This window comes from Phallusia mammillata, chromosome 6 (genome assembly GCF_965637545.1).
Source record: "Phallusia mammillata chromosome 6, kaPhaMamm4.hap1.1, whole genome shotgun sequence".
NCBI classification, from domain to species: domain Eukaryota; kingdom Metazoa; phylum Chordata; class Ascidiacea; order Phlebobranchia; family Ascidiidae; genus Phallusia; species Phallusia mammillata.
In genome coordinates, this window is record NC_137257.1 from 12,473,320 (window position 1) to 12,493,776 (window position 20,457).

At 35.7% G+C, this 20,457-nt stretch overlaps 1 protein-coding gene across 2 annotated transcripts in view; it reads left to right on the plus strand.

Moving 5' to 3' along the window:
- LOC145233003 (uncharacterized) overlaps positions 1-20,457 on the plus strand; it is an 82,708-nt gene that overhangs the window by 4,742 nt on the left and 57,509 nt on the right. For both annotated transcript variants that reach the window (XM_080097666.1, XM_080097667.1), the window contains exons 4-8: positions 8,209-8,353; positions 8,458-8,503; positions 9,882-10,011; positions 10,600-10,720; positions 15,953-16,055. In XM_080097666.1, the coding sequence (XP_079953792.1) occupies positions 8,209-8,353; positions 8,458-8,503; positions 9,882-10,011; positions 10,600-10,720; positions 15,953-16,055 (545 nt within the window). The remainder of the gene's footprint in view (positions 1-8,208; positions 8,354-8,457; positions 8,504-9,881; positions 10,012-10,599; positions 10,721-15,952; positions 16,056-20,457) is intronic.

Sequence of the window (20,457 nt, forward strand, 5' to 3'; positions counted from 1 at the left end):
ATATAAGATGGAAGTATATCAGAAAGCCACCTTTATAGTTTTTACTAATTTTAGGTTGGTTTAAGGCAGTGGTTCCCAAACTTTTTCATATTTTTTTCAAAACGGTCCCTTTGCCATTATTTCGAGGGCTCGCGGTCCTTAAGCCTAAATGTGTATTTCATAAAACTGAAAGTTGATTGCAGGATTTTAGCTAGTTATGCAAAATTGTGCATAATCATCATTGAAAGACAGCATGTGACATCACAAACAGGACAAAAAACACGAACAATTGCATTTTTGATAGATGTCATGTAATAAAGACCATTGTTTAGCAATGGAGACAGTCGATTCTTAATTCTACTTTGATTTAAACTTATTTAGTGGCACAAACTGCTGCCAAATAAGATTATAGAATTACTTCAACCGCTTCGCGGTCCCCCCAAAATTGCCTCACGGACCCCTAAAGGACCGCGGACCCCAGTTTGAGAACTGCTGGTTTAAGGTAATCGAATGCAGTAGGCTAATGTCAAGGCGTATTCGCTTTTAAGCGCTTATATTACTGCACAAACGCTCTAGCCCATATAGTAAAATATGAATTTTTTGTTGTTTAAAACTCCTTTGAACAGATTGATGTTCTTGTCCATGCTGTTTAATGAGTGTCAGTTAATGTGTTTCATCAAGTTTGAGCTTACTCTAAGAAAGGGATGTTGATGGGATATATTTACTGTAATGAAGCAGTGTCCATTTTAACCCTTTAACTGCTGAATTATTTTTAACAAAAATTAATGTTTAGACATGCTTCTGCTTTGTAGGGTTTTGTGCAAAATCGATAGAAGATAGGCAAAAACTTTCTCTGGGAAAGCTGTTGGGTATAAAATTTTCTACAATTTAAAGATAAAAATTTTTTCGATGACGTCATTTCAATTCTATTTTTCCATAAAATTGCAGTTTATCGGTGTTTTTCGTTACAATTATTAGTTCCAAGTTGTTTTACAAACAATTTCTTACAAAACTTGATGTGTGTTTTTTCGATAACGTCATTAATTAGCTCATGGCGTCATAATGATCAATTTTAGTTTCTTATTTTTCTGTAGTAAAGCATAAAATTAATGTTTTTGAGGGTATGAAACTTGTTTTCAATAATAATTTTTGGCAATCTTGACAATTTACGGACTTATTCAAACGTTTACTAAATACCTGTACACACATAATTCATTTACAAGTGTTTGTACATGGGATGTTTATTATGTATCATTACACCACAACATGTGCAAGTTTGAAACACAGTTCACAGAAGTTAGCAGAAAAAACACAATTCCAAGCATTTCCAAGGTACTTTGCACTGATTCTTCGGTATTTGTTGTCCATTCATGAGGAGAAATCCTACCATTTGACAATGTAAATGCAGTTGAGGGCCAGATATAATCAAAATAGTGGTCAGCAACCACAAACTTCCTAAGTCAAAATGCTTCTACAACAGTTGTTTTCTTGATAAATTACTGCTGTCACCACGAATAGTAAAGCTAAACTGACTGATGCAGCAGTATATTGAAGCAAACCAAGGCAAATTTACTGCCCAAAACTACCCACTTTCAAGCCCAATTCAGCTGAACACACATCAAATTGTAAACAAATATCGCCATAACGCCCTTACAGAGCCCTGAAACAAACTCCAAACAGCTGTGTGTTAATCAACCAAGCATAAAATAACAAAAAATGGCTGCAAAACATAAATCAGAAAAAAAAACACGTTTTTTCTAAATTTTGACTTTCTCCTTAGTGTAATTAATTTTTTTCAAATACTAACATATCCTTTTTTGTCGAATAAATTGAAGCTAATATGCATAAGCTTTCAAATGCACCCCAGTTGCAAAAAATATCCGCACTAATACGATTTTTATTGCTGATTAGAACCAGGCATGTGTCGGGGCGCATAAATGCGCCCGCCGCAGTTAAAGGGGAAAGGTAAAAAAGTCACCATTCTTAAACCATTCAGATAGAATAAATATCCATACCACTAACCTTTCCTTGCAAAAATTTTTGGGACTTGCCTTGACTCGAACCGCTAATGACTTGACTCGACTTGAGACTCGAACCTCATTTCACTTGACTCGACTTGAGACTCGAGCCCCTTCTGACTTTACTTGACTTGGGACTCGAACCCCTACTGACTTGACTTGAGACTTGACTGATAGGACTCGTAACTGATAATTATGGGTCCCCTTCCCTGAAGGGGACACATATTGATTTTACTCAAATTGTTTGTTTGTTTTTTCTTATTTTTTTTTCTTCCCAAAGTTTGTCCGACTCGTTTTTCCATCAAATGTTTCATGAATTTGGCTGAAATTTACACAGATTGTAGATATAGTTATGTAGATGTGCATCCCACTTTGTTTTTGTTGATAACCCCAGTATTTACCCCGCTAGCCCCCTAAAATGAGTATTTTTTCCCCAAAGTTTGTCCGACTCGTTTTTCCATCAAATGTTTGATGGATTTGGCTGAAATTTACACAGATGGTAGATATAGTTATGTAGATGTGCATCCCACTTTGTTTTTGTTGATAACCCCAGTATTTACCCCGCTAGCCCCCTAAAATGTTTTTAAACAGTGTCAGAATTGGCTGAAATTTGGATTTCTTGTATAGTATGCCATTTATTGGTGTCGATTGTTGTGTTCAACCCTGTAGTCCTAACATTTACCCCACAAGCCCCTAAAGTGTAAAACATATTTGTATGTTACTGGGCACCACAAACGATAGATTTCTTTGGCGCAATAGTGTTACAAGGGCAACCAGTTGTATGTTGCTCGTTGGTGAGTTGCTTGGTGGTCGTTTTTGCGCCATGGCAGGTAGGGGCTTGTCAACAGCCCTATGACGTCAGAAACATTAACGGTTGTTGCTTAAAACTCCTCTAGTGGTCAAAATTTTAAACATTGGCGGATTGGGCTGAAATTTTGCAGTACTATTGATTGAGTCATTGCGGTTTTTATATATTTTTTAATTTGTGTGTTGAACCCAATTAGTTACCCTACTAGCCCCCTAAAATGTGTCAGTTTTTTAAAACGTTAAATAGGACAAGTCAAGTGGGGTAAAAAAAACAATTTTTGGAAACTTTGTTGCCAAACTTTTATTTTAGGCAACAAAAGGTCAATTTTTCTTTCCAACAAAGCTGATAGGACTACTTTTATAGTTATGTGACAAGTTTTTGATTTTACTAAAAAACAAAAAAAATATTCGACAAAAACTGTTGTTCTTTTTTAACCCGAAAAAGGAACAAAAAAAACAATGTCGGGGTAAAAAAAAAACAAGTGGACATAAGGACCATATAAAAAAAAAATTAAGTGGCAGTTGGAACTTCAATTCAATTATATGAACTTAATAAACCATCTTAAAGTCAAAGATAAGACAGAAATTTCATTAATAACTCTGTTACAATAAATAAGCCAAAAAAACACGAGCCACATAAAATTCTTCGTTTTCGAAATTTTACAAACCAAACTTACAGCAGTTAGTAAAGTGTTTGTAAATTAATAAAACACTTTGAAATTGGTGCTAAGACTTTCCATGGCTTTGTACCTTTATTGCACTGCATTTATTGCCTTTGATTTGGTCTTTTTTGTCATTTACTGGTCTTTTGTTGGTGTGCAACTAGGTTTAAATAGAGCTCACCCACTTGCTGACCGGTCATGTAACCTAAAACCTTATTGAAATAAAGTTTAATTTTCTACCCCAAACTGCTTGAATTGCCACATAATGATTTGATAACCTCTTTTTCTTACTTTGTAGCATTTTTCTTTAGGCCTGGATCCCAATTTGTACTTTTAGCCATGCAGGTATACTTTTTGGCAAAAATTCCTTCAAAACTGGACCCCCAAAGCAATTTTATACAACTTTGGTTTAAGTACATGTTTTATAGGCTTTCTTTTTTATTTTCTAAACTTCCAGGTGACAAATAAAAATGTTTGGGCAAAAAAAATTTTTGGGGTGCAAAAAATACATAGTTTTTTATTACCCCATTCCTATAGAACCGTTTGGGGTAAAAACGAACAACAAGATATCTGAAAAAATTTAGAAGCTAGCCAAGTGGAGTTTTTTTTGTTTAATAGGTCATAGTTATGACACAACACACAACAAAGGTCATTGACACCAAACTTGTAATAAAAAATCTGCAGGAAAGTTTCTAAAGGTTGTTGAAGACTTTTTAACATACGAATTTTACTACTGTTGTTTCAACCTGTAGAACATTGCCTAGAAACAAAAATCTGAAAATGGTTTATGGCTTATTTTTTAGGGAGAGAACAAATACATCCTATGAAAAAGAAAGCATTTAAAAAAAATTTTTGGTTTAGCTGTGAGGGTATTGTTTTTTTTTACCCCAACTTCAGCAAAAATTTTTTTTACCCCATTTGACTATACTTCAAACAATATCTGGGGTGAATCTAATTTTATAGTTCGTATTCTACATAGCATTATTATTTAAGCCCAGTGCCGGTCACTGTGTTTTACCTTACAACACCCGACTTTCTCATGGTTATCTCTTGAATTGCATTATTTTCAACTTTGCATGTGTGGGGACCCATGAGTTTCTGCCAGCAGAAACGACTAAAGTTATAAAAGACGGTGACTAATATGGGACCCAATACAAAATAAGCATAGGAAATATATTTATGTTTTAAAATAGGTTATAGTGTATATGCAGGGGCAATATGTGCTAAGCCACCCTTCTAGTTTTCCCAACAAATGATAGGCTATGATTTGGGATTCACAATCCACATACAGTTAAGCCATTTAAATTTGTGTGTGATACAAATGTATATATATATACCGTATATACTCGCCGATAGGTCGCAATATTAGTTTTGTGTTAAAAAAGTTTAATTTAGAGTTGACTCGCACATAAGTCGCACTGAAAATCTAGGGATTTAAAAGGCCCGTTCCCTAGCTTTTTTGCATAGATAACTTCCTATTTTTTGTAGGGTTTAATATAATCAAAATATGTCAACAAAGCGGGAAAATCCAATGCACGCTGAGCGGCTGCATGTGCGTGTGCGCTCATGAAACTGTCTCGAATTGGTATGTGCGTGCACATGCGCATGCACCCGTTTTCGATAGAACCACAGTGGCAATAGCACATTTCCACTACAATTCGCATCTATAACGCACACCCTTAATTATGGGTCCCCTTCCTTGAAGGGGCCACATATTGTTTTTGTCAGTATTTTTTTTTTCTTTCTTCTTTTTTCTGTCTAACGCTGGTTTGTAACACTCGTTTGGTAAAGAAAGAGTGCTTCAAATTTATTCAAATTTGGACATATGTTAGTTAATAATCCTAACTTGATCCTCCAGAAGTTTGACCCCGAATTACCCAGCGGTTCACCCACAGGCCCCCGAAATGTAAATGTGTCTAACACTCGTTTGGTCAAGAAAGACACTGTGGGCAGAAGTCCCAAGAGAGTAACTCACTGGTTTACGATAGCAGGAGGGCTCAGCTTGACGTCGGATAGACGTTTTACGAGACATCGTATCGGTGATTAGGAATCAGCTGTTTTGCACAGCAATGCTATTTCGTTTTATTAAGTTATCACTCACAATTTCAGTTTTGGCTAAGGTTGCACACCTATGACGTGATTTAAACCTAATAAGCGTGCTTCGGTTTCGTATATGTCAAGCAAAACTTTGTTAATCAAAATAAATATGAAAAAATAAACTTGACATTTTTGCAAGATAAATGTTTTTTTAAATGCTCGTTGTCAGGTTGGCCGCCGCATGACCACGGGTTACTTAAGGTCAACTAGTAGGTATTACAAACACAGTTCAGAACTTTCTTTTGTCATAACGTAGCGTTTTTTTGCAATCAATCAATACTCAAGGCATGCATGAATTAGGTTAAACGGTATTGTTGAACACTAAGGATGGCATGCAATCGTAAATGGTGTCGAAAGGTCAAACAGTCGTTTGGCGTGTGCACCCTGAGAGGTTACTACAGGTCAATGGTACTCGTTTTGTGAAACAAAGTTAAATGAAAAACAATTTGTTATGTATACACTTGTAGCCATAGGCGCCCACTTGCTAAAATCGGCGGGGAGGCAGAATTTTATAACTCGGTAAAGACGAAAATATTTTCAGCCTGGACGTCACCTAACGTCGCAAGTTACACCCTTTGCAGTGTTTCTGTACTTGTATACATAACATTAGCAGCTGATGCCGACCCAACTATACAGTAATACATTTTTTCTTTCCCCGCAACAATTATTGCAAAGCATGTTTTATTTTTCCGCAACAAGGCGCACATGCGTCTAAAAAGCCAATATAATAATCTTTTCTTACGTTTCTAGGTCGTTTGGTTGGTTTCAACCATGTTTTCTATTTACACAGCAAATTGCATGTAACGCATTTATGTTTAGTTTTTTTTAAATGAGGAATTACCAAAGTAAAGCCCGCGAAGGTATTTGTTCTAAATATATACCTTGGAAAACAACGAGTTAACCGTTGAAAGTTAATTTGCTACGAAAGTGTTCCCACAACAACATGTGGTCTTAAGTTTACCTAGTTTTACACTTCACAGGACGCATAAAAATGATCCAAAAACAGTTTGTTACATCACATACAAGACTTAAAGTATCAATGCTTTCGTTACTGTGCGTATACAGGTGCCTTTCTTTGTTAATTGTGATGACATAAATGAGAAGTTAGTGGTTTATGCCACATAATTTTATTGTTCGGCAGTAGCGCTATCTCTTAATAATATTGCTCCTGCTGGTCCCACAAAACCGCTTTGTAGACCACAATTGCGGAACGGCGCTGCGTTTGTGCTTGTAAGCTATGTGGTCGTCTAATGTCATTTTCATGTTATGCGGCTCACCCTGAAAAAAACTAAAAGCTACCCCCTTTGTAAACGATGTCAATTTGTGTCGATGTTGCTGACCGAGTTTTAGCAAACACTTCTTGCATGTTTTTATCCAATGGCTCATTGCATATAACCAGGGTTGCCATCGACATGGAACTCGAAATATGGACACACGAACAATTGGACTTTCATATCAAACGAAATAAACGTTTTTGAACAAATCTTTGCATTTATACGAGCTTCGACATACCACATGTCATATTTTTTGCCAGGAACAATCTGTTTCAACTCCTTGTTCGTAGAAAACACGTAGTGCATCTCACGACAGCCCAGGTCTAGGTTTACTTTTAGGAGGGATTTGACTTGTAATTGTTAAAAATAAGACAAAATAAGGACTCGTCAAACACGAGGACAGTTCTTAGAAATAAGGACAAAAACTTTTTCTAAGACATTACCCTTTAAAATAAGGACAAATCTTAGAAATAAGGACGGTATGGCAACCCTGCATGTAACACTTCAAGTATACGTTTGTGACGTAACAATATCGGTTGTTTGATTTTTCAGAAAGGTTTGTCTGTTCAAACGAGACAGTCTTTGACTGTGCAGTAGTACAGAGTTACTACAAAACTGTATGTGCATAAATTAACGCAAAACTTGTTTATGGCGTAGTCAGCGACACAGATACCCGGGGAGGCGGCGCCATAAGTGGGCGCCCGTGCTTGTAGCAAATTGCTTTTGAAATTTAAAGTGTCTGTAACACAACTGTTACAACTTTCTAGAAAAAGAGTGTGTTTGAAACCTGAATACGAACAAAAAATTTTTATTGTTGGGTTAATGCTTTCTAAAAATTTGTCCTTAATTTTTCTAAATTTTTGCCCTAGATCTAAAAGTCGACACAACATTTGTTTACCGTAAATCTGCACAAACACGCGTGTGGGGACCCATTTGTTTTTGTTTACAAAAACAATCATATGTGTAGATCGAATGATATGTATAGTTTGGTAAATAACATATAGATAAATTGGTAAATAACATATAGAATATATAAAATGGAAGTATATCAGAAAGCCACCATTCTAGTTTTTTACAGAAAATTAGTATAAAATGTTGTGCATTATACTCGAATAAATACGTTATATCCGCCCAATAAGCCGACCCCAGAAAATTAGGTCAAAAACGTAAGGTCCTGAAAATCGGCTTATTAGCCGGAAAATACAGTACTTGCAATAGCCGAAAACTTTCAATTTTGTTTCGACTTGGTGGCGATTTGCACTTATGTCGAGCGGATTGGTCGCACCTATATTTTTTACAAAAATATATTATTAAATATATATATATTAAAATGGAAAATCCGTGTATAGTTTGTTTCATTGTTTTGCTCAGGTAATTCGCCGATTAGTGAAGAATGCCAAAACTGGTGAAATAATAAAAACTGAAATCGTCAGAATTGACAGCAATGGAGAAACAACAGTTACATCCTATCCAGCAGGAACAGAAGTTCCCAACTTGGGTTATAATAGCACTTCAGGTATAATAGCACTATTTGACTGCAATAAAACTAAAATGTTAGTTACTTTTATGTAATGCAATGCATTTACAAACAATAGATTTCAGAGAAATGTTTGTTTGTAGAACCTAGCAGCAGATCACCACTTACCACTACAGATGGTTCATTCAGGTAAATAAAAAAGGGTTTGTGTATCTTTTATGTGCAACTTTACCTTTATTACAGGCCCTGAACGAGACACAAAGCCCTTATTCTGAATTTAAACAAGAATGATTATATTGTTATGTTGTGTAGTTTACCTTCTCCAACACTCTGAGCAAATCTCAAGTAAAAACAACCAAACTATGTAACATAGTAATTAGGGTTGTTCATAGTAGAATATTCAATACCGGTTATATTACCAGTTAGCATTTGATGCTAATGACTATGTTTATGCAATAAAAAATGTGGTGAGTAAACGCTTCAAAGTTTAACTTTTTAGACGTAGTACAGCTCCATGTAGCTGATAAACTCACCAAGCTTTAATTATTATGGGTCCCCTTCCCTTTTTTTTCTTCCCAAAGTTGGTCCGACTCGTTTTTCCATCAAATGTTTGATGGATTTGGCTGAAATTTACACAGATGGTAGATATAGTTATGTAGATGTGCATCCCACTTTGTTTTTGTTGATAACCCTAGTATTTACCCCGCTAGCCCCCTAAAATAGGTATTTTTCCCCCGAAGTTTGTCTGACTCGTTTTTCCGTTAAATGTTTGATGGATTTGGCTGAAATTTACACAGATGGTAGATATAGGTATGTAGATGTGCATCCCACTTTGTTTTTGTTGATAACCCCAGTATTTACCCCGCTAGCCCCCTAAAATGAGTGTTTTTACCCAAAGTTTGTCCGACTCGATTTTCCATCAAATGTTTGATGGATTTGGCTGAAATTTACACAGATGGTAGATATATTCATGTAGATGTACATCCCACTTTGTTTTTGTTGATAACCCCAGTATTTACCCTGCTAGCCCCCTAAAATGGGTGAGTTTTTAAACAGTGTCAGAATTGGCTGAAATTTGGATTTCTTGTATAGTATGCCATTTATAGGTGTCGCCATGGCAGTTAGGGGCTTGTTAACAGCCCTATGACGTCAGAAACATTGACGGTTGTTGCTCTAAACACCTCTAGTGGTCGAAATTTTAAACATTGGCGGATTGGGCTGAAATTTTGCAGTACTATTGATTGATTCATTATATAGGATATAGAATATATACATGTTACAAATTTAGGAAGGCTACCTGTTTTGGTTTGTTTTGAACATCTTAATAGCAATGCATTGTATTGAAATATTTCACTGAGGTCTAACTATATTTATGTGCTGAGGGTGTTTAGTGAATATGCGTGTTTTTGTGTAGCCTTACCTGTTTTACACTATTTAATGAAGTTCCACGCAGTTTTATAACCAGAGTGAAATTGAACAAGTAGTAGAGCACTGATCTTACAAGACCATTCCAGTGTGGCTCTAACATACTTAAGTTATTTTATGAAACTTTTCTTATTGCATGTAGAAAACATGATGTTGGGCCCAGTGTTCCAGCTACTGTAGCAGGAATTGATGATCTTTTAGAACAAGAAAAAGCCCTGACATTGTCCTCCAACAAGACAAGCAAGGATCATCAGCCATCGAAAGAAAAAAAAGTAACTGACATTTTTAATCTTTGACAATTTAAATTCTAAGAATCTTTTATTACAACTCTGCTACTGAATGTTGAAATTTAGCGTAAAATGCCTGGGTCAAAGCAAGAGATTAAATTAAAGTATTTGTTACGTTTTTTTTAGTGTTTTTGTAATTACATGACAATAATAGTGAAAAAAGAATACGAACAATTTTTTTTATTGTTGGCTAAAAAATTGTCCTTAAAAATCTAAAAATCACCGCAAAATTTGTTTACCGTAAATCCGCACAAACACGCATATGGGCACCCATTAATATTTTTTTACAAAAACAATCATATGTGTAGATCAAATGATGTGTATAGTAAATTGGTAAATATCGTATAGAATATATAAAATGGAAGTATATCAGAAAGCCACTCTTCTATTTTTTTTCGAAATAAATCTTTTGAGATTGGTAATATGTAACAACATGCGATATAAACATGTTTGGTGTCCCCTAAGATATTTATTAAAGCCTTTCAGAATTTTGCTCACCCAGATATGGTAACCCTAGGGTAGGTAAATGTCTGCATTGGCTATATAGTCAAAATACCTTTTTTATTTTTTCAGACTGATGAAAGTTTGGAGAGTACACTTATAACGATCATGAAATCCAAAAGGCATCGTGAACCAAAAAGTAGAAAGCGGGGCTTAGTTGCAAGTACAATGCCCAATCATCAAAGTGATGAAAGTAGGAATGATAAGTCCTTTGGCTTTTTTTGGTTTGGGGTCCGGACCCCGCTTTTAAAAAGTTTTGCTTGGATTAAATAGGCCTGAAATGTTCTTTTTACTGTTGTGTTATAACAAGAGCCATTATCTCAAAGAGATGCACCATCATTAGGATGTACAAATAGCTGGGTATTCTAGAATATTTGTTTTGAATCTAGAATATCGAATCCAATTCTGATATCATTTTGGTTGTGCAAGCCTTAATCTTGACAACAATAAGAGCATGCCAGTTCAAATACACCGGCGTTTTTTAACCTTTTGGGAGGTGCGTAACACTTCATGCATTAAATGATCTTGCAGAACTCCAAAGCAATTGTAATCCTAATATTACACAACAATAAATGTTGAAAGCAGATAATTACTTGGAAGCCCATAAAAGAAAAACTTTTACACCCATCGTTAAACCAGTAAATTTTGACAGGTGTTCCGTGGAACACTAGGCAAATTAATAAATTATTAGCAGAACCTGATGATCTTTCACGGAGCACTAGTGTCCCATAGAACACCGATTAAAAATCACTCTAATACACTATAAAACATATTATTCACAACTGCTAAAAAACAAAATAAAGACACAGAGAAATTAGCACAATTATGAAAGCTTAAATAAGCTATTGCTGCCAGGCATAATGTATGACCAAGTATTGCTCATCCAGCAGTTTTATTGTGAACAATCGACGTTTCGACGTCCTATACAAGACGCCTTCATCAGGATAATGACATAACTTGCAAGACAAATTTCTTTTAAAGCGACAAAATGCAAAACACACACATGTAAAACAGCGATAACAAGATCGCGCGGCTGCAAACTCGCACCACCGTAGCGATAAAACAAGCTCAGTGGTGTAAAAGTTAGGGTGAATATTGGGGCTTAGGGTGAATATAGCATTGTTTGGTAGGTTTTTTTTTGCACCCTGGCAGTTGGGGGTTTGTCAACAGTCTGTTATGTCAGAATCAGTAATGGTTGTTGCTCAAAACGCATCTAGCTGTCAAAGTTTTAAACATTGGTCGATCGGGTCAAATTGTGCGGGTCATTGTGGTATCATATGGGAAAAGAACCCATCAGTTTCCCCACTAGCCCACTAAATGAGTTAGTTTTCAAACAATGTCAAGATTGGCTGAACTTTGAATAACTTGTAGATTTTGCCATTTATAGGTGTCAATTGTCAACCCTTATGCCCACACATTTACCCATCTAGCCCCGTACATTTGGTGATTTTTTTAATAATGTTTAATTTGAATGAAATCTATTTAGCTTGTAGAATTTGCTATTCATAGATCTTGATTGCTATGTTTTACCCCATATCTCTAACATTTAACAACTAGCCCTCTAAAAATCGGTGAATGGTTTTCCCTGCTTGTAGAATTTGCTATTGATAGGTGTCAATTGTTGTGTTTTAATTTATTTTGCTGCCGTTTATCCCTTCTTTCCTTTAGAATAGAACATTAAATAGGACAAATGTCAAACTATGTATAAATTGAATCTGATTTCCATAGTATGCTTTTAGTACTGTTTACTGTATTTTGCCGTTATAAAACCGAACTTTATCATGGTTATCTGTCGAAATGCATTATTATGGGTCCCCTTCCATGAAGGGGACTCATATTGTCCTTTTTTCTGTCTAACACTGGTTTGTTACACGCGTTTGGTCAAGAAAGAGTAATTAAACTAACACAGATGTTCGTTATTAATCCAAATTTGATCCTTCTGAAGTTTGACCCCGAATGACCCAGCGTTTCACCCACAGGTCCCCAAAACAGACAATTTTTAAAACTGCTGTACTGAGTAAATACTAGCCTTAATGTGCTGAAATTTTAAACAATTGTTTGCAGTGCGTTACTTGTTTAGTATTTACCTGTTTGTTCGAATTTTGCCCTAATTGGCTAAATGGTTACCTTCACAGCTCATAATATGCGTACACTGTCAGTCGGACACAAGTCCCAAGTGAGTGTACGATCAGGGCGTTTTACTGCATAAAAACACACACAGTCCAGTTTTTTGGGGGGCATAACGAAGCTTTACTGTTTTTGATCAAATCAAGAATCCATACTTAAGTCATGGATAAATGAGACCAAACGGTATTGTTGAACACTAACTGCAGGCTATTAAAAACAATGTCAAAAGGTATTTAAATGGTCGTTAGGTGCACAGTGAGAGATTCCTACAGGTCAATGGTACTCGTTTTGCGAAAAAAAGTTAAGGGAAAAAAGTTTGTTATGTATAACTTTGTAGCAAATGGCTTTGTAATTTATAGTGTCTTTAATACAACTGTAAAGGCTATCTGGGAAAATTTGTGTTTAAAAACTGACCTTGGACGACAATATCTCTTGAGGTCAAAGCAAGAGATTAAACTGAAAGTACTTTTTTAGTTCTTTTCACTGTTTTTGTAATTATATGACAACAATGATGCAAAGAAAATACAGACAAAACATTTTTAGAGTTGTGTTAATGCTTTCTAATAATTTGTCCTTAAGAATCCCAAAAAAAAAACGGAACATTTATTTTCCGTAAATCGACACATACACACAAACGCGGACCCATTCGTTTTTGTTTGCAATAACAATCGTATGTGTCTATCAAATGATGTGTTTAGTAAATTGGTAATTAGGGTATAACATAGGCACTCACTTGCTTAAATCAGGGGGGGGGGGGTAGAATTTTATAACTCTGTAAAGAAACTAATGAATAGTAGCACTATCTGGCTCTTAATAACTTTGTAGCTCCTGCTGGTCCTGCAAAAGCACTTTGTAAGCCACAATTACGGAACGAAGCGGCACTGTTTTAGGGCTTGCAAGCTATGTGGCTGTCAAATGTCATTTTCATGTCATCCTGCTCACCCTGAAAAAAATTTTGGTTACTTCTTTTTTAAAGTTAAAATGATATTATGTTGAATTTGTGTTGATGTTGCTGACCAAGTTTTTTTAAACACTTCTTGCATGATTTAATCCAGGGGTCACACCAAACTTTTTTCGCTAACGGCCGGATAATAATAATAATTATTCGAGCGAGCTGAATAGTTTACATGACCTAGTGCCGTCTTTCCAAACTTAGCCCACAAGGCAATTTTTATAGATGCGCCAAGATATGGTTAGCATCATGTTAGTATCACAAAAAAGGCAACTGTTGGCGCACAATTAACATTTGTTGTCTTGTCTGTGAACTGGCTTTGGATCAATCCTGGGCGTTGCAATGCTATGAAAGTAGATAATATCAATTCTACATGTCATGACAGGAAACTTTTGTAAGTAGTAGATTAATTATGGGTCCCCTTCCCTGAAGGGGACACATATTGATTTTACTCAAAATGTTTGTTTGTTTTTCTGTTTTTTTCTTCTTTTATTTTTCTTCTCCCCAAAGTTTGTCCGACTCGTTTTTCCATCAAATCCTTGATGGATTTGGATGAATTTTACACAGATGGTAGATGTAGTTATGTAGATGTGCATCCCACTTTGTTTTTGTTCATAACCCCAGTATTTACCCCGCTAGCCCCCTAAAATGGGTATTTTTTCCCGGAAGTTTGTCCGACTCGTTTTTCCATCAAATGTTTGATGGATTTGGATGAAATTTACACAGATGGTAGATGTAGTTATGTAGATGTGCATCCCACTTTGTTTTTGTTGATAACCCCAGTATTTACCCCGCTAGCCCCCTAAAATGGGTATTTTCCCCCGAAATTTGTCCGACCCGTTTTTCTATCAAATGTTTGATGGATTCAGCTGAAATTTACACAGACGGTAGATGTAGTTATGTAGATGTGCATCCCACTTTGTTTTTGTTGATAACCCCAGTATTTACCCTGCTAGCCCCCTAAAATGTTTTTTTCCCCGAAGTTTGTCTGACTCGTTTTGCCATCAAATGCTTGATGGATGTGGCTGAAACTTATACAGATGGTAGATATAGTTATGTAGATGTGCATCCCACTTTGTTTGTCCGGATAACCCTAGTATTTACCCCACTAGCCCCCTAAAAGGGGTGAGTTTATAAACAATGTCAGAATTGGCTAAAATTTGGATAGCTTGTAAAGTATGCCAATTATCGTTATTGCGTCATTGCAGTTCGGGGGTTGTTAACAGTCCTTTGACGTCAGAAACATTAACAGTTGTTGCTCAAAACACCTCTAGTGGTTGAAATTTTAAACGTTGGCAGATTGGACTGAAATTTTGCAGTACTATTGATGGAGTCATTGTGGTTTCCTTCGTTTAAGTTTGTGTGTGTTGAACCTCAATTAGTTATCCTACTTACTCATTGTTATCTATTGAAATGCATTATCTACAACTTTGCATGTGTGGGGACCCATGAGTTTTTGCTTGCAGAAACAACCAAGGTTATAAAAGACGATGGCTAATATAGGACCCAATATAAATAAGTGTAGGAAATATATTAATGTTTCAAAATATGCTATAGTGTATGTGCAAGGGCAATATGTGCTAAGCCACCCTTCTAGTTTTTTATTATAACAAAGTTATCAATACAATGTGGCAAACAAACAAAATAGGTCGCGGGCTGGCTGGCTGAAATGACCTCGCAGGCTGTAGGTTTGGTGACCCCTAATAATTAATCCAATGGCTCATTGCATATAACACTTGAAGTATACGTTTGTGACAGAACAATATGCATTGTTTGATTTTTAGAAGGGTTTTTCTGTTCAAACTAGACAGTCGTTGACTGTGTAGTAGTAACAGAGTTAATGCAAAACTGTATGTGCATTTTTTTGTAAATTTGTTTGTTTATGATGTAATCAGTGACTCAGATACCCGGGGAGGTGGCGCCACCCTGCCTCCCCATAAGTGGGCACCTGTGGATATAGAATATATGGAAGTATATCAGAAAGCTACCTTTCTAGTTTTAACTTTGCATTTGTGGGGACCGATGAGTTTTTGCCTGCAGAAACAACTAAGGTTATTAAGGATGGTGGCTAATATGGGACCCAATATAAAATAAGCATAGGAAATTTTAATTTTTTATGTATTGTATTTTTTATGTTTTAAAATAGGTTATAGTGTATGTGCAATGACAAAAATGTGCAATGACAAAAATGTGCTAAGTCACCCTTCTAGTTGTTGTTTTTTTTGTTTGATCCACCTGTTGCAAATTATGCAATCATCCACAAATGCGCTGTTAACCAATGAATTAGTTTTTACATGTTAAACTGAATGTACCTGTCAGTTATGTTGTCAATTATGTTTTGTCCAGAAAATGACAACAGTGATTTTGCTGGAGATACTGACTATAGAAGTATTGCAGCTAATGATGTAGGTGATGAAGAAAAACAAAAGAGACGCCAAGAAAAACACAGGTATATTAAAAAATATGATTATGATTCTATTTCTTTAACTATGGCTCCTCTTTACTAAGGATACACATGTTGAATTTACTTAATTTGGTTGTTTATTTTTGTTTTTTTCTCCCCCTGAAGTTTGTCCATGCTTCTATACCAGGATTTGAATGAAACTTTCACAGATAGTACAGATAGTCATGTAGATATGCCATCTGTATCATTTGACGCCATAGCCCCAGTTTACCTTACAAGCCCCCCCAGTTGTAAAATGTCTGATTCGCTGCAAGGCATCATGATTGAAAAATATCTGTAGTGTCATAGTTATATAAAGCAACAGAACATGTGTTATGTGTGATCTACTTGCATTTTGTCTTGCAATCTTATTGAATGTGGTTTGTATTTTTACTATTTTTTCAGGGAAGGGGACACATATTGTTTTTGTCCGTATTTTTTTTTTCTTTTTTCTGTCTAACGCTGGTTTGTAACGCTCGTTTGGTAAAGAAAGAGTGCTTCAAATTTATTCAAATTCGGACATATGTTAGTTATTAATCCAACCTTGATCCTCCAGAAGTTTGACCCCGAATTACCCAGCAGCTCACCCACAGGCCCCCGAAACGTAAATTTTTTAACGCTGGTTTGTAACGCTCGTTTGGTAAAGAAAGAATGCTTCAAATTTATTCAAATTCGGACATATGTTAGTTATTAATCCAACCTTGATCCTCCAGAAGTTTGACCCCGAATTACCCAGTGGTTCACCCACAGGCCCCCGAAACGTAAAATTTTCAACGCTGGTTTGTAACGCTCGTTTGGTAAAGAAAAAGTGCTTCAAATTTATTCAAATTTGTACATATGTTAGTTATTAATCCAAACTTGATCCTCCTGAAGTTTAACCCCGAATTACCCAGCGGTTTACCCACAGGCCTCCGAAACCTAAAATTTTTAACGCTGGTTTTTATTGCTTGTGCGGTAAAGAAGGAGTTCTTCAAATTTATTCAAATTTGTACATATGTTAGTTATCAATCTGAACTTGATCCTCCAGAAGTTTGACCCCGAATGACCCAGCGGTTCACCCACAGGCCCCCGAAACGTAAATGTGTCTAACGCTCGTTTGGTCAAGAAAGACACTGTAGGCAGAAGTACCAAGAGAGTAACTCACCGGTTTACGATAGCGGGAGGGCTCAGCTTGACGTCGGACAGACGTTTTACGAGACGTCGTTTCGGTGATTAGAAATCAGCTGTTTTGCACAGCAATGCTATGTCGTTTTATTAAGTTATCACTCACATTTTTAGTTTTGGCAAAGGTTTTACACCTATGACATGATTTAAACCTAATAAGCGTGCTTCGGTTTTGTATATGTCAAGCAAAACTTTGTTAATCAAAGTAAAGATGAAAAAAATAAACTTGACTTTTTTGCAAAATAAATGTTTTTTTAAATGCTCGTTGTCAGGTTGGCCGCCGCATGATCACGGGTTACTTAAGGTCAACTAGTAGGTATTACAAACACAGTTCAGAACTTTCTTTCGTCATAACGTAGCGTTTTTTTTTTACAATCAATTTAGGAATCAATACTCAAGGCATGTATAAATTAGGCTTAACGGTATTGTTTAACTTCAAGGACGGCGTGCTATTGAAAACGGTGTCAAAAGGTCAAACAGTCGTTTGGCGTGTGCACCCTGAGAGGTTACTACAGGTCAATGGTACTCGTTTTGTGAAACAAAGTTAAATGAAAAACAATTTGTTATGACAATATCTGGGTCAAAGCAAGAGATTAAATTAAAGTATTTGTTACGTTTTTTTAAATGTTTTTGTAATTACATAGTGCAAAAAGAATACGAACATTTTTTTTTATTGTTGGGTTGATGCTTTCTAAAGATTTGTCCTTAAGAATCTAAAAATCACTGCAACATTTGTTTACTGTAAATCCGCACAAACACGCATGTGGGGACCCATTAGTTTTTGTTTACAAAAACAATCATATGTGTAGATCAAATGATGTGTATAGTAAATTGGTAAATATCGTATAGAATATATAAAATGGAAGTATATCAGAAAGCCACTCTTCTAGTTTAAATAGTAATAAAACACTAAACTTGTTATTTTCATGTGTTAATGACGTCGCATGCCCACGTTTTTCTAAATAGTAGTTGTTCGTGCCAGCAGGTATCAGTAATATAGAGAAAGCAGAGTGTTTCGAGCATGTAAGGTCAAATTTTAGGACAATAGCATGGTAAAACCTATAAACAAGTTGTGTAACTGGTTAAATTGTTACTTTAATATAAACATTCAAATCAGTTGGAGTGTCATGAAAAACCACCTTGCATGCCAGCAGTTGCCCACCCCTGCACTAAAGCATTAACACAAGTAGCGACAAATAAAGGGATTAGGCAAACATCTGCCGTTACTGTTAGCATAAAAACATGCTTGGTTTAGCCTGCGACCAAAACAGGTAGGTGAATGGTATGCTGAACTTATAGATTTGTCGCACTTTTTGAGGCACATATGGTGATTCTATGCAAACTGCGCACAAAAACATTACATCACTGTGGCAGTCATCAATGAGTGGTGATGTCCATCCATCTTTTGTAACCTAGATATAATCCTCACTCTTTTTTTAAGTGAATTTGGACAGTTTAGCAGTACAATTTTGACAGTATGTTAAATTTGATGGTTCAAGGTGTGGACTTGTGAGTTTAACGGTGTAGCCCTGACATTTACTCCACTGGCCCCATAAAATGGGTAATTTTTTTAAATGAAGTCCAACTTTAATGACACATTTTCCCAATATTCCATTTTATGATGTCAACTGTTGTGTTTTTATAGGGATTTTCAAAGTAATTTGAATTTGGATTTGAATCCATTTTACATCGGGTAATTGGAATCGATATAAATGTGTGCTTGCGCCGTTGGTAACAAAAGATTTTTTCCAGTGATTTTCTTTGTGTTGGTTGGTTGTTTTTTACATTTTAAATGAAAAATAAGTTTTATAATGTATTAAACTGGTCTACTTTCTTTGTTGCCAAGGTTAATGACTGCACAGTTAAAAATAGTATAAGAATTGGATTTGATATTCTAGATTTGAAACAACTGTTCTAGAATACCTAGTTATTCTACTTTGAACATCCCTAATTTCTTACCATTCATCCCATCTGTCCTTAAAAACAATGTTTGAGTTGCATGAGATTTTGGTAGATTGTACTTCACATAGCATGATTGTGTTTGCCGTTGAAACACTAAACTTCCCTATGGATTTCTCCTAAAATGCTTTACAACTTTACATGTGTGGACACCCATGAGTCGCTGCCTGCGGAAACAAAGATTGTAAAAAAAATTGACTAAAATGGTACCCAATTTGATATAATCATAAGGAATATAGCAATGTCAAAAAATAGGTCATAATGTATGTGCAATTGCAAAATGTACTATGCCACCCTTCTAGTTTAGTACTATCATTGCCCTTTTGTCACCAACAAAAGGTAAATATGGGCCCCCTTCCATGAATGTAGATGTGTCATCTGCTTCATTTGTCTGGATTACCCCAATATTTACCTTGCTAGCCCCCAAAGTGTAAAACGTTTTTGTATGTTGCTTTGCACCACAAACCATTCGTTTCTGTGGTGTAATAGTACTATAAAGACAGCGGGACGACATATGTTACTTTTGTTTGTGGTCTGTTTTGAATATGTGGTGGCATGGGTATGTTAACAGCCTAATGACGTCATTTTTGCTTAAAACACCTCCAGTGGTCAAAGTTTTAAACAATAGCCGATTAGGACAAAATTTTACAGGACTGTTGATTGGGCCATTGTGGTTTGGCATTTTTTTAGTTTGCAGGTACAACCCCAACAGTTACACTACTAGGCCCCCAAAATGGGTGAGTTTTTTGAACAATGCCTGAATTGGATGAAATTTAGACAGCTTGTATTTGTTGTCATTTATAGGGGTAAATTGTTAAGTTTAAAAAAGTTTATTTTTTTTCCAAATAGAACATAAAATAGGACAACCTTTAAAAATGTGTGAATTGGTTTAAAATTGGATAGTTTGCACTCCGTATGTTTATTTTTGCAGAATACTACTCATTCTATTTAATCTTACAACACCAAACTTTCTCATAATTATGGGTCCCCTTCCCTGAAGGGGACACATATTGATTTTACTCAAATTGTGTTTTTTTTATTTTTTTTTCTTTTTTTTTCTCCCCAAAGTTTGTCCGACTCGTTTTTCCATCAAATGTTTGATGGATTTGGATGAAATTTACACAGATGGTAGATGTAGTTATGTAGATGTGCATCCTACTTTGTTTTTGTTGATAACCCCAGTATTTACCCCGTTAGCCCCCTAAAATGGGTATTTTTTCCCCGAAGTTTGTCCGACTCGTTTTTCCATCAAATGTTTGATGAATGTGGCTGAAATTTAAACAGA